The 22,920-nt window shown below is 43.9% G+C and overlaps 1 protein-coding gene across 1 annotated transcript in view; it reads right to left on the bottom strand.

Moving 5' to 3' along the window:
* Window positions 1-22,259, bottom strand: part of SH3RF3 (SH3 domain containing ring finger 3) — a 254,499-nt gene extending 232,240 nt beyond the window's left edge. Inside the window, exon 1 of the mRNA XM_066621660.1 lies at window positions 21,672-22,259. Coding sequence (XP_066477757.1) covers window positions 21,672-22,259 — 588 coding nt within the window. The remainder of the gene's footprint in view (window positions 1-21,671) is intronic.
* Between the last annotated feature and the right edge of the window lie 661 nt (window positions 22,260-22,920).

Genomic DNA, 22,920 nt, shown 5'->3' with positions numbered 1-22,920 from the left:
GCATAAATGTATTGGTAGAATTTATGCTCCAAGGAACAGAATGGTACAAAATTGAAATAGACCAGTGTTTAATTTATACCTTTTCCCAACAGTGCAATTCAATTCACGTTGCAAGTAGATCTTTGGAAATATGATACAACAGAGTGCACAGCAGGAAGCTTCATTCAGCATCTAGTAATTTCTATGGCTGTCATTGTGCCAAATTGGAAACTTGAATTTTCTCTCTCATCTCAGCTTAGAAAACGTGGCTGTGCACACTGCCAAAATGAGAGCTTTGCCAGTAGGAATGGTAAGCACCTCAGAGTATTGGCATCTTGGCAAATACTCTCATTTGCTTTACTTTGATCTCCATCCCAACCTTCTTTCCCTACCCTGCTCATTTTTTTAGTAAACTTTCACTTGACACAACCTAAACATGGTACTGGAATGGATATCTGTAAGTTAAATTAATAAAATAGTAAAAATAATACTAGACACCAGTTTCTGAGGGTGAGGGAAGGAGATCTTAACTGAACATATTCTCAAGAAAATAAAATGAGTACTACTGTTAACTTGAAATACATGAAATGGATGGGGTCATATTATCTATTAACTATGTTCTAGTGAGTGTAGAACAAGCTTTCAGTTACAAAAGTTATCTATAACTGAAATGTTTCTACAGTCCTTCCCCCAAGTCAAAATTTGATCAAATTAAATATATAACTCCATGTCCATTCTGAATTTCTCAGGACTCAATCCTATCCTTCCCCCCTCCATGCTGCTGCAACTCTACCAAAAGCAGGTTTGCTATATCCGGCAGGGAGTGGATTGGAAGGCTTCGGAGTGAAGAGGATTTAAATCCCCTTACACTTCTGCAAGCCTCCCACTCCACAATGCATCTCCTTGGACTTTCTGGGTTGAGACAAATGCTTACATGAGAAGATTTATGACCTGATTCTATCCTCTCACTCTGCCAGTGGAAGTGAGAGGATGCTGGTGAAAGTGGCAATTCTCTGGAGAGCGAAATGAGGCCACCAGCACAATGGCTGGCAGCAGCACACATGGGCTACTGGAGAACCCCGCCATCCACTGGCACCAGTGGGTTGGTGGTGGGAAAGGAGGTGAGAGGGTTTCATAAAACCAGAAGTGACATCTTTTTTTGCTCTAAAGCTTCGTCTGCACCTCATAGGGACCATGGATGGACATGTACAGCCTCTGCTTGGCTCAGGCAACCTTCCGAAAGGGAAGAGAGCTGAGCTCTCCTTGTCTCCGGAGAGGGCATGCAGAAAGGCTGGGGGGGGGAGACTTGATCTGCGGATAAGTGAAACTGCAGGTATCCCTGCGGGTACGGGGACCCCCTGTAACTGGAATTACTCATTTCACTGCAAGTACAGATTCTGGGGAATGAGTATTGACTAAACCAGTGGTTCTCACACATTTAGCACCAGGACCCACTTTTAAAAATCAGAATCTGTCAGGACCCACCGGAAGTAATGTCATGACCAGAAGTGACATCATCAAGCAAGAATCCTAACCACACTTACCCAGGAGTAAGTCCCTTTTAATATCATTGTTAAAAGAATATACATAGAAGCTTATTAAAAGTACAGGTACGTAACATTTCCCCAAATGCAGTCATATACCGTGGTAGAATATATGAGTCTAAAATATTAAAAATATTGAAATGAATGGGGACCCACCTGAAATTGGCTTGCGGCCCACCTATTGGGTCCCGACCCACAGTTTGAGAAACACTGGACTAAAGGCACAATACTGAATGAACATGACTGTACCGATGACAATTATGAGAAATTTTGATTTCTTTAAGAAAATCCCTGCAGAACATATTTAGTTCTTTAAAATTTTACTGTGTTTCTATCTCTTTTCAAGATATCCACAGTACTACATAAGACTTTGAGCTCTATCATAAACATCAACCTTGCATAGATAAGATATGTTCATCCCCTTGTTTGCTCTTGGCAAATTTCTGAACTACCAACTGTTAATGCACAATCTGCAGGTGATTTAGAGTACAGCTTTTTCAGAGGATTCACTGGAGTCTTCAGTTTTATGTAGCAAAACAGAAAAGGGAGAATGCTTAAGGTACAATGGAGCAAAACATTTCAATGATTCAAAATCCACATCAGTAGTAGGCCAGATGGCACATGTAATAAAAAGACAACCTGAAGGCAGTAGTAAAAGTTATTTTTCACAGATGGCAGCACAGTAACTGAATTCTCTGCTGACAATCATGAAGATTTAAATTTTGGTACTGCTACTAAATTTATGACTTAATTAACTACGGAGTAAGTGGATATATAATTCTGTTAACAAATCTTCAAGATCTGGGATCTTATATTACCTTGTACAATAGAGATCACAAAATTTAGCCCTGCTGACTTGGATTTTTGCCAAAAATGAATGAGTGAGGACTCTTATCTCAGTCATTCATCCTCTTCCATGTTAAGATGATGGCTGCATTGGAAAACCTCCATTCTGAGTAGGATGAGTTGAAAAAGAATGGATCCTAACATAGCTCCCAACCATACAAAGAATGTTACTGCAAATATGCTTTGTTTCTTTGCTTCAATATTTCTATCCAAGCCCAGAAAATGGAAAGGTAAAGTTTGGTACAGCTGTTAAAAGCAAAAGAAGGTAAAGAAAAAGCCCAAGCTGAAGAAAAATGGTTTTCCTACAACACACCATCATGTGTTGTACATAACATAATACAAAGATGAAAAAGCACTAAAGTCCAGCTACAGTCCAGCCTAGTCTGCAATCAGTTCCATCATGAGGTAGCACCAGCTACATTCCAACCCCCTCTTCAAAGGATCCTACATAAACCTCCTCCATTGTGTTACCGAGTTAAAGAGATTCTAATAGGATTCCTCGGTCACAACCTGGAAATGCTGTTTGTCTCTTTATATCTTGCAACAGCAAAAGAAGACACACCCATGGCTTCTTACTAGCATATATGGTGATGCCAGCCCAAGACATCTGAGGTAACAGGCCAAATGCTATCCCCTCCTTACCTTGTAATGTGCCAATCTCTACTGTTCCTCATCCTGTTCCCTGTACTGGAAAAGGAAGAGATGGAGTAGAGGAGGAAGTATGGAAGAGAGTGGTGGTTTAGAGCATCCTCCACACTTTCTTTTCTACTCTTTCCCCCTCTTTCTTTCCAATCCACAGAGTGGGAGAAAGACCAATAGAGCTGACAGCCCCTGGACAGCTCTAGGTGCCCCTGGACAGCTTGGATGGGCAGTCCCTGATACATGATTATCACAAAAGACACTATCTTTCATTTTATGAAGTGTTTTCCTCTCCTCTCCAGTTCCAAAAAGCAAGTCTGCAACAAAAACAGAACATCCTATGGCAACCAGTGCATTTTTAAAAAGTAATTCTGCATTGTGCTTTTTTTCTTACAAACCCTATAAAAACGTGATTTCCATGCAAACTCTAGCTATCTGGTAGACTCACTCTTACAGTGTGGTCCACCCCCAAGCTCCAAACTGCTGAGGCAATCATGTACGGGCGCATGTGACTCAACTGTCAGCCAGGCTCACAGTGCTCTCTACCCCCTGGTCATGCTCTGCAGGCTTGTTGGGCCAGGAATGCTGTCAAAGGGTCCTGCACCTGTGCAGGAGGCTTTCCCAGCCAGTCCTCAGCAGGATACAACAGCAGCAGTAAGGGAGACAGACAGGGTTAGGATATTGATGCACAAAAGCGCCACTGATACCTCCTCTGGTCCACCTCTTTCCCTGCCCCATTCCACCCCGTCTTCCCCCCCATTTCACTCCATCATCTTCTGCCTTGCCACTGTCACACCTACCTTTCAGCAGGCCACCAGCACTTCTGCCAGGTGTTGTAGTGCACAGAAAATTACCAATGCCAGAGGCCATTTTACATCAGCGGAACTATGTTGTAAATCTCTCCACACACCAGCCCTATCTATGATAGGATTGGGTAATGGAGATGCATGCGCTTAAGCACCATAGACTAGAATTTACAAATTCTCTCAATACTAAATTCAGCAGGTCATATTGTGGGTGAAATCTGAATGACAAGACACTAAACTGGCAATGGCATACCATCAATTTTAGTTTGAAAACTAACATTACTGAGCCTGGGAAGTTTTGAAACATGCAACATGTTCTGGCTAAACAACACTGGGCTTCAGGAGTTTTTATATTTAATTATGCATGAGAACCACTGTGGGCAGATCAGAAGAGACGAAGAAGCAATGCCACAAAAAGCAGAAAATGAATCTTTTATTAATAATATAAATATTCCCTTTTATGTTATGCTGCATTTGCTAAATAATATGCATCAGCAACTCCAAAACAAGCAAGCCAAAAAAAAAAAGTGTTGGGAAACCCAGAAATTAGGTTAAAAAAAAAAAAGAGAGAGCAAAAACTGGTATTTAAAAATGTGGCAGCCAAACACAGAAGCACATGCAGTGGCAACCACTGACAGGTCTCTTACAGCCCAACCCCAAACAACTTTCCAGCATTGATGCAGCTGCAGTGCAGCCCCAAGGTAAGGTAACAAATGGTCCCTTACCTTGACAAGGCCTCTGAGATTACCCCACCACCACAAAATGTAGTCCAAGCCCCATTGGCACAGCTGTTGGAAAGTTGGTTAGGATTGAACTGTTACACACCTGATGAGGAATTTACAGCTTATTCCAAGATCTGCTATGCTTCCATATAAAAAAAGTCTGTGTCCCAAAAAAGCATCATACACAGAGACACTGCACAGGCTTACATTCTGTTATGCTAAGTTATACAAAAACCTCATGTACAAACGGCCACAGTCAAAAGAACCTTGTATGTAATAGCAAGCTTGTATGTATGTAGGAGCAAGCTAAGCTCCTGTTAATGAGGCTCTGCATAAACATACCCACACTAAACAGATGTCAACACCTAAACATCTGTTTAGGACACACAGGGACCTACTTCATCATGGATCATCAGGCACATGTCCCCTATGACTGTATGTGGATTTTCTATTTCATGCTACAGTCTTTGGAATACACTGGTATTGATCCATAAGGCAACTGAAGCTGAGTTAGGATCACCTTTGCTTGATTAGGAGAATTGTAACCTTGACACTATGAATTAATTACATCCCAAGTAACTACACAGTTGCAGTTGATTCGGTAATTCAGAATCTTAGTTCCTAGAGGCACTCATGTAAATTATCTCCTGTTTAGAAAAATGTTAATATTAGTTTTCCTTTTTATTTGCCCCCCTCCCAAAAAATTGCACTTTCCATGAATGGATGAAAATTAATACCTTTATCCCTGCTAAACAGTGTGAACACATACATTCGTGCCATGCAGATTAATATTTTATGGAAACAAAAATGAACTTTCCAAATACTAGGAACCGTATAATGTCTTTATGATGTGAGAATAAATTATAACTGTGAAACAGTCACTCTCTTTTATTCCCTTCCAGGTAACAGCACAAACAGGAAATATATAGTTTTCACACTGCCAAAGCCTGGTTTCTTTTATGTTATGCTGAAGAGGACCAAAGGCTTATAGGACCAGCTTGGGAGGGATCTGTTTAAGTTACAACAAATCTGAAATGGGGTACAGGGTGGGGAAGGAAGCTGTCCAGACAAGGGAGTTCTCAGTGGTTAACCTTCTGGAAGACATTAGCTACTCCAAACTCCCAAATGCCCAGACTAAACAACCCTGCAAAGACTTGATTTTATTCATGGACCGGAAATTGTTTGGTTAAAGAAAGACAGCTATGAGAAGCCACTTATAGACACTCGCCTGACTGTACTGTAAAATCATCCATGCCTAAAAATTCCACAGCTGTGTAGTGATTTTGCTTTTCTTCTTCCTCTCTTTTTTTCTTCCCCCAATGCCTAATAGCACAGCACTGCTAAATATACTGATGAGAAAAAGAATAAAATCGCCTACTGAGAACGGACTTAGAAATTAGCTATAAAAAGCCTCATTTCTGTAAAGACAGAGCATTCAAATCCTGTGCCATGCATATACGACAGCAGAAACATACTAAACAAGTTCAATGCTACATTTAGAACATGAAAGTAGTTTTTAAACAGATCAGAACTGAGCATGCGGAAAGCTGTTCTGTCTTTGATTACCCCTACACTTGGTTTATCAAGGACAGTTCCGCGGCATCTCAGGACATACTCTTTCTTTTGGTAACTGACAATGTATGTAGAAGAAAGAAAAGTTGCTGGATTAAAACTATATTTTTAATGAAAGTGATTCTGGGCCCTTTGTATCTTGAACACATTATATCACAAAACAATGGAATTAAACTTGTGTATTCTGTGTGTAAACTGTATGTATTAAACTGTGTGTGTATGGGCAGGAGGTCTGGTCTAGAGGGTAGAGCCTCCGTTTGCCTGAAGATAACATCCGAAGGTCGCCAGTTCGAGGCCACCAGCAGCGTGAACGGCAAGACCTTGAAGCAGCTGACAAGCCTAGCCGAGTTATGCTGAGTTATTCCACCTGCTCTTTGGCTGCTGTCAGTCTGTATGGGAGGAAAATGGAGGTCAGATTGTGATACCAGATGATGATGATGATGATGATGATGATGATGATAATAATAATAATAATAATAATAATAATAATAATACAGGTATTTCTATACCGCCTTTCTTGGTCCTCAGATTTCTCCTTAGACTTTATTCAAGGTGGTTTACATAGGCAGGCAATTTAAATCCCTGTAGGGATTTTTACAATTTGAAAGAAGGTTTCTATCTTTCAAGAAACCACAACATTCAGATGTTTCTTTCTTGATCTGGTTGCACATTCTGGCCTCCATCCTCCCACGCTCAGAGCAGATGGAATAGCTCGGCTCAGCTTGTCAGCTGCTTCAAGGTAGCATGGTGCCGGTGGCTTTGAACTGGCGACCTTCGGATGTTATCTTCAGGCAAATGGAGGCTCAACCCTCCATTAAAAGATCCATCTGAAATGTTGTGGTTCTTGAAAGACAGAACCTTCTTCAATTGTAAAAATCCCTATTGGGATTTAGTATTGCCTGCCTATGTAAACCGCCTTGAATTAAAGTCTGAGGAGAAATCTGACAACCAAGAAAGGCAGTATATAAATACCTGTATTATTATTATTATTATTCTATCCAAGGAGATAACTGTGATGTTAACTGCCACCTGCAGTACTCAAATTAGTTAAGACATGTTTACTATATATGTTTACTTGCAAATTAGTCCCACTATGTTCAATGGGGCTTACTCTCAGTAATAATGTATTTCAGCCAAACGGCCCGATCCGATCCAATTTTCCAGCACCGGTGCAGTCACAATGCAGCCTCAAGGTAAGGGAACAAATGTTCCCATACCTTAAGGAAGGCTCTGTGAGTACTGCCCCACCACAAGATGCAGTGCACGCCCCATTGGCATGGCTGCACTGGCACTAGAAAATTGGATAGGATTGGGCCCTAAACCTGGTTATCTAAGAAACATGGAAATGAAGTCAAATTAAAGCTTTTTTTTTTCCTATTATGGTGCTTATCTGTACAAAATGGTTCACAGTTCAATGATGACAAGTCCTTGGCCTAAATGACACAATTCTGGATACTGACTCGACTCATCTAAACTTATAAACAACTTTCCAAACGGTACCCATGCTTGGTCTGCAATGATGAGCCATCAATCTGCATTGTAGATTGAAATTTTTTAAAAATATTTGGTTTAAAATCAGAAGGTATTAGGGTGCTTACAAGTTTCTTGTGTGCTTCAAAAAGCATAAGAAATTAAAATTAAGGTGTTTGCCTCAATTTCCATTCCATATAACCAGTAAAAGCTTTGTAAACAGGCATAACCTAATTATCGACAAATTTTTCACCCCTGGTTTCATCTCACCTAAGAAGGGCCCTTTAAAGGGAAAACGTCATTTAACAATAGCCTCATTAATGCGAGAGATAGCAGCCTCCTGACAATCCATCAATCATTCTCTCTCTAGGCACTTAGAACAGCTTCACTCTTCGGCAAGTGACCCCCTCCCTTCCCCCTGAGATTGTGAAAGAATGCTAAATGATAGTGATTATCACCTCCTCCATTCTTTCCCCCACCCCACCCCCGCGCTGCAGCTCCTGGTGAAGGGAGGGATTGCTGCCTCCAAGTGAAGCCTTTCTAAGCGCCTGGAGAGAGACCCATTATCTGCTTGATGCTGCTTGAAGGCTGCTTTTATATTGCCTAGCAAAGGGACATTGTTTTTAAAATGGGTTTGCTTTAATGCGATCTTTGCCATCCACATGAATTCTGGGACCAGAACCCTCACTGTGTCTTAGTCTTTCAGTTTAACACTGGGTTGGGAAAGGATGCATCTAGGCCAGGGCTTTTCAGACTGGAGTGTCACAATGTTCCAGCCTGTGGGCCCTAACCTCTACCCCCTTAAGGAGCAGGGACAGCCAGGAGGCCAGGAGAAGGCAGCAATGCAATCAGGGGGCTACAGGGGCTTGGGTGCACTTACCAGAGCCTCCTGCAGCCTCCCGGGGGTGTGGGGAACCCTGCGCGACCTTCTGTAGGGCTCCCCGCAGCTTCAGAAGTGAAAGTGGAGCATTTGCACTCCACTTCTGCAAAACTGGAAATGCAGCGTGATCTCTACACTTTCACTTTCAAAGCTGTGGGGAGCCCTGCAGAAGGTTGTGCAGGGCTCCCTGTACCCCTGGGAGGCTGCAGGAGGCTCAGGTAAGTGCACCCAAGCCCCTTGCAGCCCCCTGAGCAGCGTGATCCCAGGCTGCCTTCCCACAGACCCCGCTACCTCCCCCCACCCCCGCAAGGGCTTAGAGCAGTTTTTAAACTCCCGGAGAGTTTGAAAACCACTGATCTAGGCAAAAATTCAGCAAGCAGAGTGTTCTAATCCCTTGCTAGAGATACACCTGATAAATGGTAAGGCACAGTGCTTTCCACAAACGCCATCCATCCATGAAGGAATATTTACAACTGAATCCTACAAGTGTACTTGTATAGCAAATGTCCAAGCAGAAATTCTAAAGAAGCAACAGTATCTACTGCTATCACTCCATTGGCCAACCTGCCTTCCCTCTCCGTGTAAAGTGATGGCAATGCAAGGACAAAAGATTGCTAGTTTCCCACTCTTCCTTGCTCTGTGCAAGGTATTTTACTGAATATCTATGCTTGCCAAAGAAGAAAAAGAAGATACGGAATGTCACCTGGTTGCTTCAGCATTTGGGAGGGGCATACATTCCCTTCTTCACAAATACCACAAAACTGGGCAGGCTGGTTGTTGCTGCCGCCGCCACCGCCATCCTTATTGCTCAGTATTTCCTTCTGCCTCTCCATTTCAGTCACTGATGTCACCTCAATTTGCCTTCTTCTTTAAAGTAAACAAAAGGTATTGTATTTAGTGCCATGAGTTTCAGAGATCAATTGACAAAATAAATTGTAATGACTATGAAATCTTTTCCATTTGCAGACACACTATTAATATTGGCTTTTGAAGACCTGAAATAAATTTATCTTAAATGCTCTGGAGGAATCAAAGAGCTGACTTTCTGCAATTCCTGCAACGGCTGCTACCGCTTTTGGCTGAGGCACAAGCAACTGGTGTCAACGTGGATAACACCTCTGTAAGCCTTCCACTCAGCAATGGGTCTCCTCAGACCTGCACCAGCTCTTTAGCTGGCACAAGACCAAGGAGAGAAAGGGGATGGGGAGGCTGCTCACAGAGGGAATAGGATACAGCATGCTATTGCCACTGGACCCACCCCCTCCCACAGCCTCCCTGCCCCCATTATACCCACTCCCTGCCTCCCCCACCACCTTACCTTCCTTGGCAGTTAAAAATGTGGTGTTTATGAAGAAATAAAGGGGGGGACCTGAAGTTTTATTTACTGCATTTTCAGAAGCTGAGTTCCATGACAAGTACCAGATTCTGTGGTTTTCAGTACTCTTACACTGTATATGTGGCATCCCTTAATCAAGCTGGCCACTCCACAAGACATAGTGGAATGGATAGAAATTTCATATGCCATCCTAAGACGCAGAAACTTCCATACAGTTTCATGTTTACTATTTCAATCATTCTGAATAAGAATAGATTCCATAAGAATGAAACTAAAGCATAGATGGAATATATTTTTTATAAATTCATAATACATGTAAATGTGCAATTTTAGAGGGCACTTGTGGAAACTGGTAACAAGATAAATACTTATGCCCACGAAGCATGCAAAGGCTGACAGAGAAAGCAGGTTTTTGGCACAATAGGAGCCTTGGGGTAGAACTATAATCAGGAGTCACAATAGAACTGCTCTCATCTGATTTCCAAAATGAGCTTCCATTGTGTTATCTCTGCATGGTGAACAAACAAAAATTAAGAACTATTTATCCTTAAAAAAATGCCGACATGTAATCTTACTCTTTGTTAACTTCAAGGATCTTTTATGACCTGATGTCACTATATACTTCAAGAAAATCCTGGAGTATAAGAGAAACAAGAATAACAAAAACTACAGACAGGAAACCAAGAAAGCAATCATATTTGAGCCCATAAGCTGATATTCAAGCTCTGCTTTCAAGCTCAGCTTTCTGACCTTTTGTTGTTTAGATCATTCTTCCCTACAACACCAATGTCAATGTGGCTGCTTTATCTATGCTGAAGCCTGCCAAGTTAAATAAAAGACTTCCTCAGCTGTTATTCTATTGCAGTATCTTATCAAACCAATAAATATTATTTTTAAAACCTACAAATATTCCCAATTGTTAGTCAAAGTAGCTTCAAAGAAAACTGTCAGAACAGATAACATTTTCAGGAAAATAAAGATGGGAAGCATACATCGGGACCACACAGAAATGGCATTTGTGGCTCACCAATCAGTTGGCAGTTATAGATATATATACATAGATACTCCCCTATACTACATAAAATTTTTGCCAAGTAATCAAGCTCCAATTATCACTTTGCTTATCTCCAGGTCAATCAGAGGGCAGAGCCTTTCAACTCTGAAAAGTTTCATTTCTTGCTAAAGCAGGCTCATTAGAAGCAATGCAGAGATCATTTGTTTCTATAATAACTTTCCAGGGAAATTCCAGCCAAAGTTAACCTTTTATTCTCCTCCGTTCCCTTCTGCCATTATTCCATTCTTTTACAAGTACCCCTAAAGGTCCTGTTGAGTGTCCCTGGGAGTACATGAATACCAGGTTGGGAACCACTGTTTTACTGGTATGTTGTTTACAGTGCACTTACTCTGATAGTGTTTACAAAAAGGTGGTGAAGACCAGAATTTAAAAAGAATAAAAATTATCTTATGATCTTTTACTATGTTTTTAATAAATTAGAGACTACAGTTCTTAGGTAACAATTAGTGGTAGGTTATTTTTCAAGATCTGGCCTCTGGTAAAATCAGACAAAACTATAGTCAGACACCCCCCTAAGTTTAACCCCCAACTTATCTGAGGGTCATAGAAAATTCCATTATTTTTTTTGCTCAAAACCTGCCCCTCGGCTTGTCTGTGGGATCAACTTATAGGTGAGTATTTGCGGTAGTTCCTGGGTGCTATATTTTCCTCATCCCTCTCACATTACACCCCAATCTTCCTCATTTTGGCCTCTCCACTGGTGGAGTTGCACTTGCCTCCAAGTAATGTCTGCGCTACATTGGCACGGTGTTTTCCCAGTTTTGTGCAGATGTCTGTGGCATGTCAGTGGACAGACCTCTATGCCGGTGGGGCTGCCAACTGCACCAGTGTACACTGGTGTACTTCAGTTGTAGGATTCAGTAGGATTCAGTTGTAAATATTCCTTCATGGATGGTTATTAATGCCAGTAACTCACTAATGCCTATATGGCCTTCCTATTATGAACACAGCTGAATTAGCAAAATAGAAATCACATATAGATCACTGTATCCTTACGGAACAAACACTAAGCTGCTGAGTATACTAAGAAGAATTATTATTAATAAAGACTTATTTGTTATTCTTTAAAATTTCTTTTTTGACCAGTGGGTCTCAATTTAAATCAGTTTCTTATAGAGAAATGCAAATATTAAGGTAGTAGAAATGCAAAACCTAACATTGCTATGATTTTCTGCATTGTTATACACAATACAAAAGTCAACCATCATTGGCCAGATATGTAAAAGGGCATATTTTATCTTGATTAACATTTGAGAAGAGCAGAGCAAATTGTAGCTGCTTGTTCCTTAGAATGAATGATTTTTCCAAACAGGCACTGGGCAGCCCACTCCTGTGCTTCCTAGTGCCCAGGGCTGCAGTGGCACCAAAATGGCTACTGCTACATCCCATGGGGCTGGGAAGCAGTGCAATCTACTTGGGTTAAGGTATTCTGACTTGATCAATTAACTATATGGATTAAACCCCACAGGACTTACCTGAGTCTATTAGATTTATCTAACCTGCAGACTCTGAGCACTCTTACACTACAAGTCCAAAGAACGATCTAGAATGACCTGTTGGGCAGTCAGCCAACAAACAGAGTATCTCTAGGGATTAGCTGACAACTGAAGATAATTTTTTTAAAAATGAAAACGTTATCCTGCAAGACTGCACACATAGCTAATATCTATGTACAGCACAGACACACCGAGCCACCACCCTAAGAACATTTACAGTGTAGAACTGTGTTTCTCTAACTGTGGGTCAGGACCCACTAGGTGGGTCACGAGCCAATTTCAGGTTGGTCCCCATTCATTTCAATATTTTATTTTTAAATATAATAGACCTGATGCTACCATGGTATGTGACTGCATTTGAGGAAATGTTACAGACCTGTATTTTTAACAAGCTACTATGTATATTCTTTTAACAACACTAGTAAATGGGACTTACTGCTGGAAAAGTGTGGGTAGGATTGCAGCCTAGGATGGTCAAAAATTTTCCTGCTTGATGATGTCACTTCCAGTCATGACATCACTTCCAGTGGGTCCTGACAGATTCTCATTCTAAAAAGTGCGCCCGGGTGCTAAATGTGTGAGAACTACTGATGTAGAAAGTTAGTATAGCGGAGCCCTGCTTTACGATGGTAATCTGTTCCAGAGACACCACTGTAATATGAAAGTATTGTAATATGAACCCAATGTGTTGGCATCCTTCAGTCTCGGAAGACTAAGGTGTCACGCTCTGGAACAGAGTGTCCTCTCCAGTGCGCGAAGCCTGGGTAAAGTAGGTATGGAGGATAGACTGTTACCCATGCAGCAAATCCCCCCTCTCCACGTCGCTGAAATGGTCCAATGGAAAGGCAGAGGCCAATACAGTTGGTTCCAGCGGCGTCACAGGAGTTGCCAAACGTAACTGTGTTCAGCCATGAACTGCCTCAGGGGCTCCAGCTCCTGATTTTGCCTTGAGGTTGACTCCTGAAGCCTTTTCCATAACTGGATGTAGCCACAAGGCAGTGGAGGTTTGGGATCAGAGTTTTCCTTCTCTCAGATGAGCTGCCTTCCCAGGCAGTCCCATCGAGTCCCATCTACCCGGTGGCTGTTTAGTTGCCTCTTAAGACAAGTACAGCCAAACTGAGGGCCTATTCTTAATGTATTGGTTTTTGTTAATTCGTTCCACAACCTTGGAAGTTCCAGTTTCTGCCACAGAACTAAGCTATTTCCCTCTTTGGAAGGTAATTTTAAAAGTGCTTACTGCACTCTTTAGGGGCTATGGCCATCAGTTTACATCGGGATGTCAAACTCACCTCTTTGCAGGGGCCGCAGTGGATTCATAGCACCAGCTGAGAGCAAGTAGCCCGAAGGCTACCCCTCCAGACATGACGGGAGCTATGTTCTAGTCACATTCAGAAGGTGTTCTGAGGGTCAGGGAGGCCGTGAGCCTTATAAGGTTTTTCCAAAAACCACAAGTCACATTTTAAGGCCTTCCAAAGCCTCAGAACGTCATTCTGATCGCCAGGGAGGTGTTGCACGGCCTCTCCGCCCTCAAAACACCCTCTGGATGCAATCAAAGCACAGCTTTGGTTGTGTTTGGAGGGAGCAGGTAGAGGCCCTGGAACTCCAGAGGCCAGCTCAAGAAGTTCTGTGGGTCATATCAAGCCTGCAGGCCATATGCTTGACACCCCAGATTTACACAATGTTGTAATTATAAAGCATAAATTACAAGGTTGTATCCTTGCCTCAATAAACACAGCCACAAAGTTTAAAATGCTGATATTGGTTGAGATGCTACCTAGAAGGCTACCATCAGCATTCTCACTGGGTACTCACAGGTATGATGTTAAAAACACTGATATTGGTCGAGATGTTACTTGCATTCCGTTCACTGATTGGTTTATCACCCACAAGATCCTGTTGGCAGCAATCATGAACCCATCGTAAAGTGAATAACTTACCATATAGTGAACCTTATTTTACTATAGAGAGTTCATTGTAAAGTGATTTGATTGTAAATTGAACCCATTGTAAAGTGGAGGTCCACTGTATTTCAAAATATTAGTATTCTAATACTCAAAGACATAGAATATAGAGCTGCTACCAAAAATCTCTACAACTGGTGACTCATCGAGCCAAAGACAGCCCATTAGCCCATGCATAGAAACTGCACAGGAACTCAATAACTCTCCTATTTTTGAGATTTTACCTGCAAAAATGAAAGGGCTGTCAAGCAAGTGGTAGTTCACAGTACAGAGCAGCTACACTATATTTGGCTTGGTAAATGAAAAAAAACAAAACACAAATCAGGAGACGGAAACAAACAGCCCTTGTCCAAGCACAAGTCTTGAACTCAGTGAAAAGTGCATTGTCTACCTTTGTCTTTGCCCTTTGTCCCCCTTCCTTTGTCTCTCTCTCCCTCTATCAAAATAAATCTGACTGCACTGTAGTTAATTCAAAGTACTGTTCATATTAAACATGGCTGGACATTTAAAAAAAACACAATAATGCTGCATGTTATATGCACATAATCATTTATACAGCACTTTGGAGAGTTCAAAAAGTTTAGCACACATTGCCTCAGCAATCCTTACAAAAGTGCTGTGAGAAAGTCTGCTAACTGGGCAAAGAGGCACCTTTTAAAGTGATATCCTCTTGTATTTAGCAAGGGGAGAGCATCTGTTCCTCTTCAAACCTTTTCCACTGGCTGTTGCTGGTGTTTCTTCTACATCTCTTTTTTTTTTTAAGACTGCAAGCCATTTGAAGTCAGCATACCATTTACTGAGTTATTTTGCTCTTTAAACTGCTCTGCAAACTACTTCTTGTTGAAAAGTGGTATATTACTATTACTATTATTATATCAGCATTGTTAGCCCAGTATTGCGGATGGAGGAGTGAGGCTGAGACACAGCTATCTAGAATATTCATGGCTGAAGTGCAACAAAGCTGAAGGTAAGAAAGCAACCTAGAGTACACAATACTGCTAAATCATAAAAGAACAACAAATGCCTTCATATAGTACATAAATAGGTCATTTCTCTTTCATCTCCCAAACAAAGACAGCAGTATCGTCTGAACATTCAGGCTCCAATACTATACACATTTACCTGGAGTAAACCCCACTGAAACATCAGGACCTAATTCTGAGTAAACATAGGATTGCACTGTCAGTAGAGAAAACTAGCTGAATGAGTTTTTTACAAAATACTGTATGATGAACATGGACTATTAACAAGAATAACCATCTTGAATGCCTACCAACTGAGCTTTCTGCCAGCAGAACATATGTTCCACTGGTGGAAGTGCCACTGCATTGGCATGTGCAACTGGGCTATTATTGCACATAGTTGACAGCCACGTGCACAGCCTGGTGGAGAACTCTCCCATTACCAGTGCCATTTAGTTGGTGGCGGGAATGGGTGGTAGGAGGATCAGGCAGGGAGGGGCCTCACAGGAGGTGGAACAGGGTAGGGAGAGGGGTTACTGGCAGCACTCACCTGTGTCAGTATCCTATCCCTGATCCTTCCCCCATTCCCTCTCCTTAGTCTCGTTGGTTCTGCGCCAGTAAAACAGCTGATACAGATCCAAGGCTACCCACTGGGTAACCTCAGGCTTACCACCAAGGTAAGGGAACAAAACTTTCTTTACCTTGAGAAGACCTCAGGACTACTCCCCTGCCAGGATGCAGCGCACTCTCCATTGGTGCAGCTGCATCACCAGAGGGGGATTTAGTTAGGATTGGGCTGTTAAAGTCTTGCATGTCCCCTTTCAAGCACATCCCTATTTTCCAGTGATCCCTTTAACAAAAAAGGAGCATAAAAATGCAAATAAAAGTACAGAGCCGCTACAGCTTCTTTTTACATATTTCAACAGATGAATGCTAAACATGTCCATCAAATATTTCAAGGCATTTAAAAAAATGCTGAAGCCAAATGCTGAAGCCAAACTATCAGGCAAAAAGAAGGGATTGTTAGTCTTGGCTAAGTATCAAAAAGTTTTCTTTCAGTAAGTACAAGGATTTTGTCAAATGATAAAATGTATGAATGTGTGATTTGACTCCTCAGCTGTTTGTTTGTTTTACAGTATGTAGCATTAACGGCCTGAGCAAATGGGTATATTGTTAAGAAAAGGGCAGTTACTGTATTCATTAACTGCACATCTCAACAGTGAGAATAAGAATTTTTTAAATACTTCAATGACAAAGATGTGCTTTTGCTCACTGCAAGCTGTAACATACACAAACACTGAATGACAGAGGTGAATGGGCTCAACCCCACCTTCATGAGGCAAAATGCAAAACTCACTATGCGTAACTCAGAAGCTTGCCTACATCTGTCATCAGTACTGCAGATAACTGACAAATATTCCTTAGCAAAGTGCTAGTTTAAAAAGTTTGTTCTTGGACAGAAGGTATTTCCTTATTTTCCATAGATACATTAAGTTTCATAGCACAATGAAGGTAATCTGGTGTTACCCGGTTCCAGGCAGAAAATTCCGTCTTAACCGTCCTTAAGATATGCTTCTCTGGAGTGATACAGAAATCCTTCAGTGACTGAGTCAGTCCTCCTAAAACTTTCTTTTACTACTGTAAATCAATCTATTGTCACTTTTCACTTCTAAGGCAGTTGAGACTGGTAAGGATTTAAAGAAAGATATGGCAGGGAAGGGTCAAAACCAACAATAAGTTCCAAGGCACCTGTACAAAGTTAATTTCTTATAAAAGCAGAAAGTATGGCAGCAAAATTCTGCTGCTTCTTTAGCACTGCTGGATAAGACCAAGGACCCATCTAGTCCAGTATTCTGTTTCCCACAGTGACCCATCAGCTTCCTCTGGGAAGCACCCAAGCAGGAGAAAAAGGAATACATCTCTCACACTCTTGCTCCCCTGCAACTGGCATACAGAGGCATACTACCACTGAACTTGGAGATAGTACATTGTCATAATGATAGACTTGTCCTCTATAACTTTGTTCAATTCCCTTTCAGAGTCATCCAAGCACCACATCCAAGCTAGTGGACATCACCTCACCTTGTGGCAATGATTTCCACACACTAATTATGCACTGGGTGAAGAAGTACCTCCTGGGCAGCCAAATTCTAACCTGCGCTGGAACAGCAAGGCCATCTGGCCCATCCAGTACAGGTTAGGAGCAGGTTGGAGGTCACCTCGGGGCAAGAAGATATTTTTACCCTTACCCCAGGTTGCGCTCCAGCCTTCCCTATGGGACTACTCAGATCTGTGTCAGCTATTTAGCTGACACAAATCTGTGCAGACCACGTAAGTCTGCCCAGACCAGGAGTGGGGGTTAGGATTCAGCCTGCACCACCATGGCCAATTCCACCCCTTTCTGGGCCTGATCTGCCTTCCCATTCCACCCGCTGTCCAAAAATGCCCCTCCCATTCTCCGGCCACCCTCTCCCACCCCCTGCGCCACCCAGTTCAAACTTACCGCATCGGGATAGTGCAGGGTCTGGCTCTGGCTCTGGCTCTCCCAAGCCAGCACATATCTCCGCGCTGGCCCAGCCAACTGCCAAGTTGGCACAAACTTGCCTTATGGCATGTAAGGAGCTGAGTAGGGGGCTTGTGCAAACTCCGTGGCTGTTCTGGATTGCACTATTAGTCTGTTCTAAATCTCCTACTAGTCACTTTCCCTGAATGACAACTAATCTTCTACTGAGACAGAAAAAAATATCTCTCTCCAACATTCCATGAAGTACAGAAAAACTGACCTTGTGCTTCATGAACAGGGCAATCCAAACCACCACCCCCCAACCAGCAGAAGTCCTTTGTACCAGAACCCAGTCATCATGAACAAGCAGTAAAGCATGTCTGTGACAACTCTGGAGTAGGGTAGATGGTAGGTTTGTACTGGCCTGGGCAGATCAGCACAGGGGGTGGGAGAAGGCGGTGGGTGAGAGGAACGAAAGCAGGGAGGAGACGTTCCTGGTGGGGGGAGGGTGATCCTGGAGGAGGTGGAACTGGCTGAGGCAGGGCAGGCAGGATCCCAACCCCCAGCACCGGCATGAGCAGCTTTACTTGGGCCACTGGGATCTGCACCCGCAAAATTGCAGGCACAGATCCAAGTAGCCCCAGAGGGCTGCCTGGGGCATTTGTTGGGGTAAAGGGAAGGAACTCCTCTTACTCCAAGTTGCGCCCCAGCCTGCACCAAACCCACGCTGAATACAGCTCAGGTCAGCCTGCCTATTCCAGTGCAGGTTAGGATTGTGTCCTTAGTATCGTATTGCTGTGACGTGTACTACTTCTTTTCTATACTAAATAAGTGTGAGGACCTTATTCATTCTGCCTTTCAACATGGCAATTGGTATTTCATTTCTGAAAATTAAAGAGCAAGATGCTTCCTGAATATTATCCAGACAAAAGGCAAAAGCAATGATTTAGTAAATAACTACTCTGCATAGTTACCAAGTTGTATTTGTAAGTTGCATTGCTTAATATGCACGAAGATGCTCCATTTCATTCTTAGGAAAACGTGCTAATCAGCTGTAAAAGCAACTCTAGGGAGGATTACTATCTCCTGCTGATATTTTAAAAAGCAAATTAGTTCAGATTTCTTTCACTGTAATGAACCTTGTAAGGATCAAGAACACTGCATTGATTTCAAAGATAAAGCTGTGAGGTCATTCAAAAGGCTAAACAAACAGTTTTATGGAACCATTTGCGCTCAGGCACTCATTAGCAGAAGCAAAGAAGAAAAAATGCAGCCATCAATCATGACAGCCAAAAAGTTATGTTAAAAGTAAAGCAAGAGGTTCCATCAAATAAAGCATGTCTGTGCAAAAGATAAGATAAGAGAATCTCGCTGGTGAATACAGTAAAGCCTCAGTATTGAGCCTCAGCCTCAGAAGATGGTTCTTCGTGATGTTATTATCAATGACAAAAATATAATTCATATTTTTACTATATTTTGATTATTTATAAAACAAACAACTGCAAATTATGGCAACAGTCAATATTTTCATGTATTCCTAAAGCAGAAATAAATCTTACCCACCCTTGCAAACCCAAACCTTTCATTTCATTTATTTAGCTAGATCTTCTTGCAGTTCTCAATTACTATAGTCATTTTTCCACAGCCATGATAGTCCCACTCAATGACACATGACATCAATGCACACATCTGGAGAATAGAGAAACTGTGTTGAGTTGATCTGTGCTGAGTTCAGCATTTGCTGGAGCAGTTATGTTACTGCTTTACCAAGTGCGCATCCATTACCAAAATATAACACCACTGTTCAGCACATTTGACATCCCAAGTTTTATTTAGGTATGGGTGAAGGAAGAACATGAACCACCAGCCACTTCTCTTATTGACAAAAAGGACTCTATAGAACAAACAGCTGTCCTTACGTACAGTCTGAAAAATTGCTTGCTCCTACTGAAGTTTTCACATCAGGAACAATGACACATTCTTAAGGAACCTGCTTTAAAAATACAAATCACCTAAAGATTTGAGCATTTGTTATTATCAAAATAAAAGGAACAGCTGGAGACAACCTATTGTGACAGGGGTATTCATTCCCTCAGAACTACAACACAGTGATCCAGAGCAGAGGACAAATACGGAAGGAGTTGAGTCCATTCTGACAGAGCAACTAAGTCAATCTTGTCCACAATATCTTTCACCACAATAACCACAGTACCTTTCACCACACTGCCAGCAGAAGAAAGTCAAATGGGCAGGAACCGAATATACACACCTTATCTGAAAGAGGCAAATGGATTGTTTGTGTTTTGTGTGAACACAGAAAACGTAGTTTGGTATTGTACACACCAAGCCACTGGACTCTTGACGCAACATTTGGTAGGATGCCCAAATATAAGAGAGGATGTGCTTCCCATATCAGTCAACCTTTATGAGTAGAGAAAGGAATGTTGGTAGGTGCCCTGCACCTTGGCCCAGCAGTACTGTGAAACTGCTGAAATTCCCACTTCTACACAACATTCACAGGGTGACTGAAATCATACTGCTATTAGGACCAGCCAATGTCCACAAAGTAGTATAGAGTAATGTTTCTCAACCAGTGGTACTTGAGGTGGTGTTTGGTGGTACTCACAGGACCCTGGTCCCCTGCCACCCAGCAGCAAGACCAGGAATGCAACACAACAAATAGCAGTCAGAGGTTCAGCTCAAAGTGCAGAGCTCCAAAGCATACTTTTCTGTACTCAAAAAAAGCCCTCCCATCCACCCTGAACCTCTTACTGGTGTTGATCATGTAGCATCTGGCTTCCCAACCCAGAAGCAACTGGCAATAATGTCATCACTAGTAACTTCCGGTGGTACTTTGAATACGTGGACCATGTGAAGTGGTACATTGGACAAACGTTGAGAAACACTGATATAGAGCCCTTCTGCTTCAATGTGGCTATTAAAAGACAAGAGGAGCTCAGAGTTCCATTCCATTTGGTCTGTCTTCTCTTGGTGGCATAAGGCAGCCAGCCATTTTCGTAAGTAAATTGCAAATAGATGTTACTCAACAATCCAGAAAATATGCCTTCCCATGACAAGATGCCATTGCAATATATCCCCAACACTCCATAAAGTAATTTGTCACCAGATTTTCTACATGCAGTGGGAAAGCCAGGGAATTGGCCAGGTCTGGTGCCCAGTAAAGTCAAACGGCGCTGTGCCAGTCAAATTATACAAGTGCCAGTGTTACTGTGGTCCAAATACTCAGGACATACCAGCAGGGTGACCAGGTGTCCTCTTTTTCCAGGACATATCCTCTTTTTAGCCTCATGTGCTGGAAAAGAACTTCAATGTGCTCCTTTTCCCTACAAACAGGCAGTGAACAGCCTTCTTAGAATTAAGAAGTAATAGGTAATATAGTTTTAAACAATAATATAGTGCTTAAATTAGTCACATAACATCAACATATGAGAGTTTTTAGCTTTTATTTTGTCTTGTCCTACATTTTTCTTGGATGTCCTACATTTTGGGATGCCTGGTCCTTTTTTGCAGTTATGGTCACCCTGCATAGTAGCCCCCTATGCAAAGGGGAGGGCTGCAATCCTATTCACATTTACCTGGGAGTAAGCCCCATTGAACATAATGGGGCTTACTTCTGAGTAGACATGCCTAGGATTGGGTTTTGGCGTTGCAGGGACAAGCCCTGGTGAGAGCAGACTGAGCCAAGCCTGTGCATGCCCACTCAGACGTAAGCCACATTACAGTCAATGAGCTTACTCCCAGGAAAGCGTGGCAGGACTGCAGCCACAACCAGCTGGCTGGGGCGGGGCGCTGTGAGGCGGCGGAGACTGAGGGGAAAAAGGCGGGAAGGGAACGACGTGCTCCGGCTCTCGCCACTCACCTTGAACAGGGCGCTTCTGCTGGCGGCGGCCAGTTCCCGGAGGCTGGCGGCGGCCGAGGCGGCGACGGCGGCGGCCGCGGAGCTGGGGGAGCCGGCGGCCGCCACGGGGTGACAGGAGGCGGTGCCTGGGCTGCCTCCACCGCCCGCAGGGCTGCCCTGGGCGCCGGGGCTGCAGTTGCGGCCGCCGCGGGGCCTCTGCCGGATGCCGTCCAGCAGGCGGACGAGGAGGATGTTGGCCGGCAGCTCGTCCACGCCGCAGCCCACCAGGATGCGGCACTCCGGGCAGCGCAGCTCGTGGCGCGAGCTGACGATGCTCTCCAGGCAGCGGCGGCAGAAGGTGTGCTGGCAGGGGAGCACCTTGGCCGTCGTGTCCAGGCGCTCCAGGCACACGGAGCACTCCAGCAGGTCCAGCAGCGACGACTCGTCCATGGCCCCGGCGGCGGCCGGGGGTCCCTCGCCGCGCCCGCCCCCTCCTCCTGCCGCGCCAGCAGCAGCAGCAGCCCGCCGCCTCCGCCTCTCCTCGGCAGCCCGCTTCTCTGCAGCGGCGGCCGCCTTGGAGGAGCACAACCACGACGCCCCTAGCAGCATTGAGGCCGGCAGGGGAGGCCGCGCGAGAGGCGGCAGCCGCAGCACATGGCAGCCGGAGCCTGCCCGCCCAAGGCCTGGCAGCGACGGCGACCGGGGGGCGGGGACTGGAAGACCGGCTGTCTCCCCCAGCCCTCCTCGCCAGCAGCGGCTGGATGCCCCGGAGGGGGCTGCGCGCCACGCGCTCTCCGCCTCTCGCGCCCCCAGCTAGGGTCGGGGCTGCCCCCCTCGCCTCCTGGCAGTCTCCCCTGCCGCCAGGGGGTGCAGGCGGTGTGAGGAGGAGGAGGCGGTCGCAGGCACCTGTTTCCTTCCCCTCAAGGCGTCTTTCTGCCCCTCAGCCGGCTCCCACCGCGGGGCACATCGTGGCACGCCCAGAGAGAGCGAAGGGCTCTTCCCCTCATGGGGAGGGTTCTGCGGGCTCGGGGTCCAATACTGCGCGTCTAGTCCCGTTATACTCAATGGAGCTTTCTTCCCGGAAAGTGTGGCTAGGAGTGCAGCCTTAGAGTCCCAGCCTATGCATGTCTACTCAGAAGTAAATCCTGTTGCAGTCAACGGGGCTTACTCCCAGGAAAGTGTGGACAGGACTGCAGCCACAGCTAGAGCATGCTGCTGTCCTCAGGGCTTGCCGCGCTGACCTCCTGCTGCTGCCTCTGCCGTCGAGCTT

Source organism: Tiliqua scincoides, chromosome 3, assembly GCF_035046505.1.
Source record: "Tiliqua scincoides isolate rTilSci1 chromosome 3, rTilSci1.hap2, whole genome shotgun sequence".
Lineage (NCBI taxonomy): Eukaryota > Metazoa > Chordata > Lepidosauria > Squamata > Scincidae > Tiliqua > Tiliqua scincoides.
The sequence above is the reverse complement of the archived record's forward strand: the minus strand, read 5'-3'. Positions and strand labels throughout refer to the sequence as shown.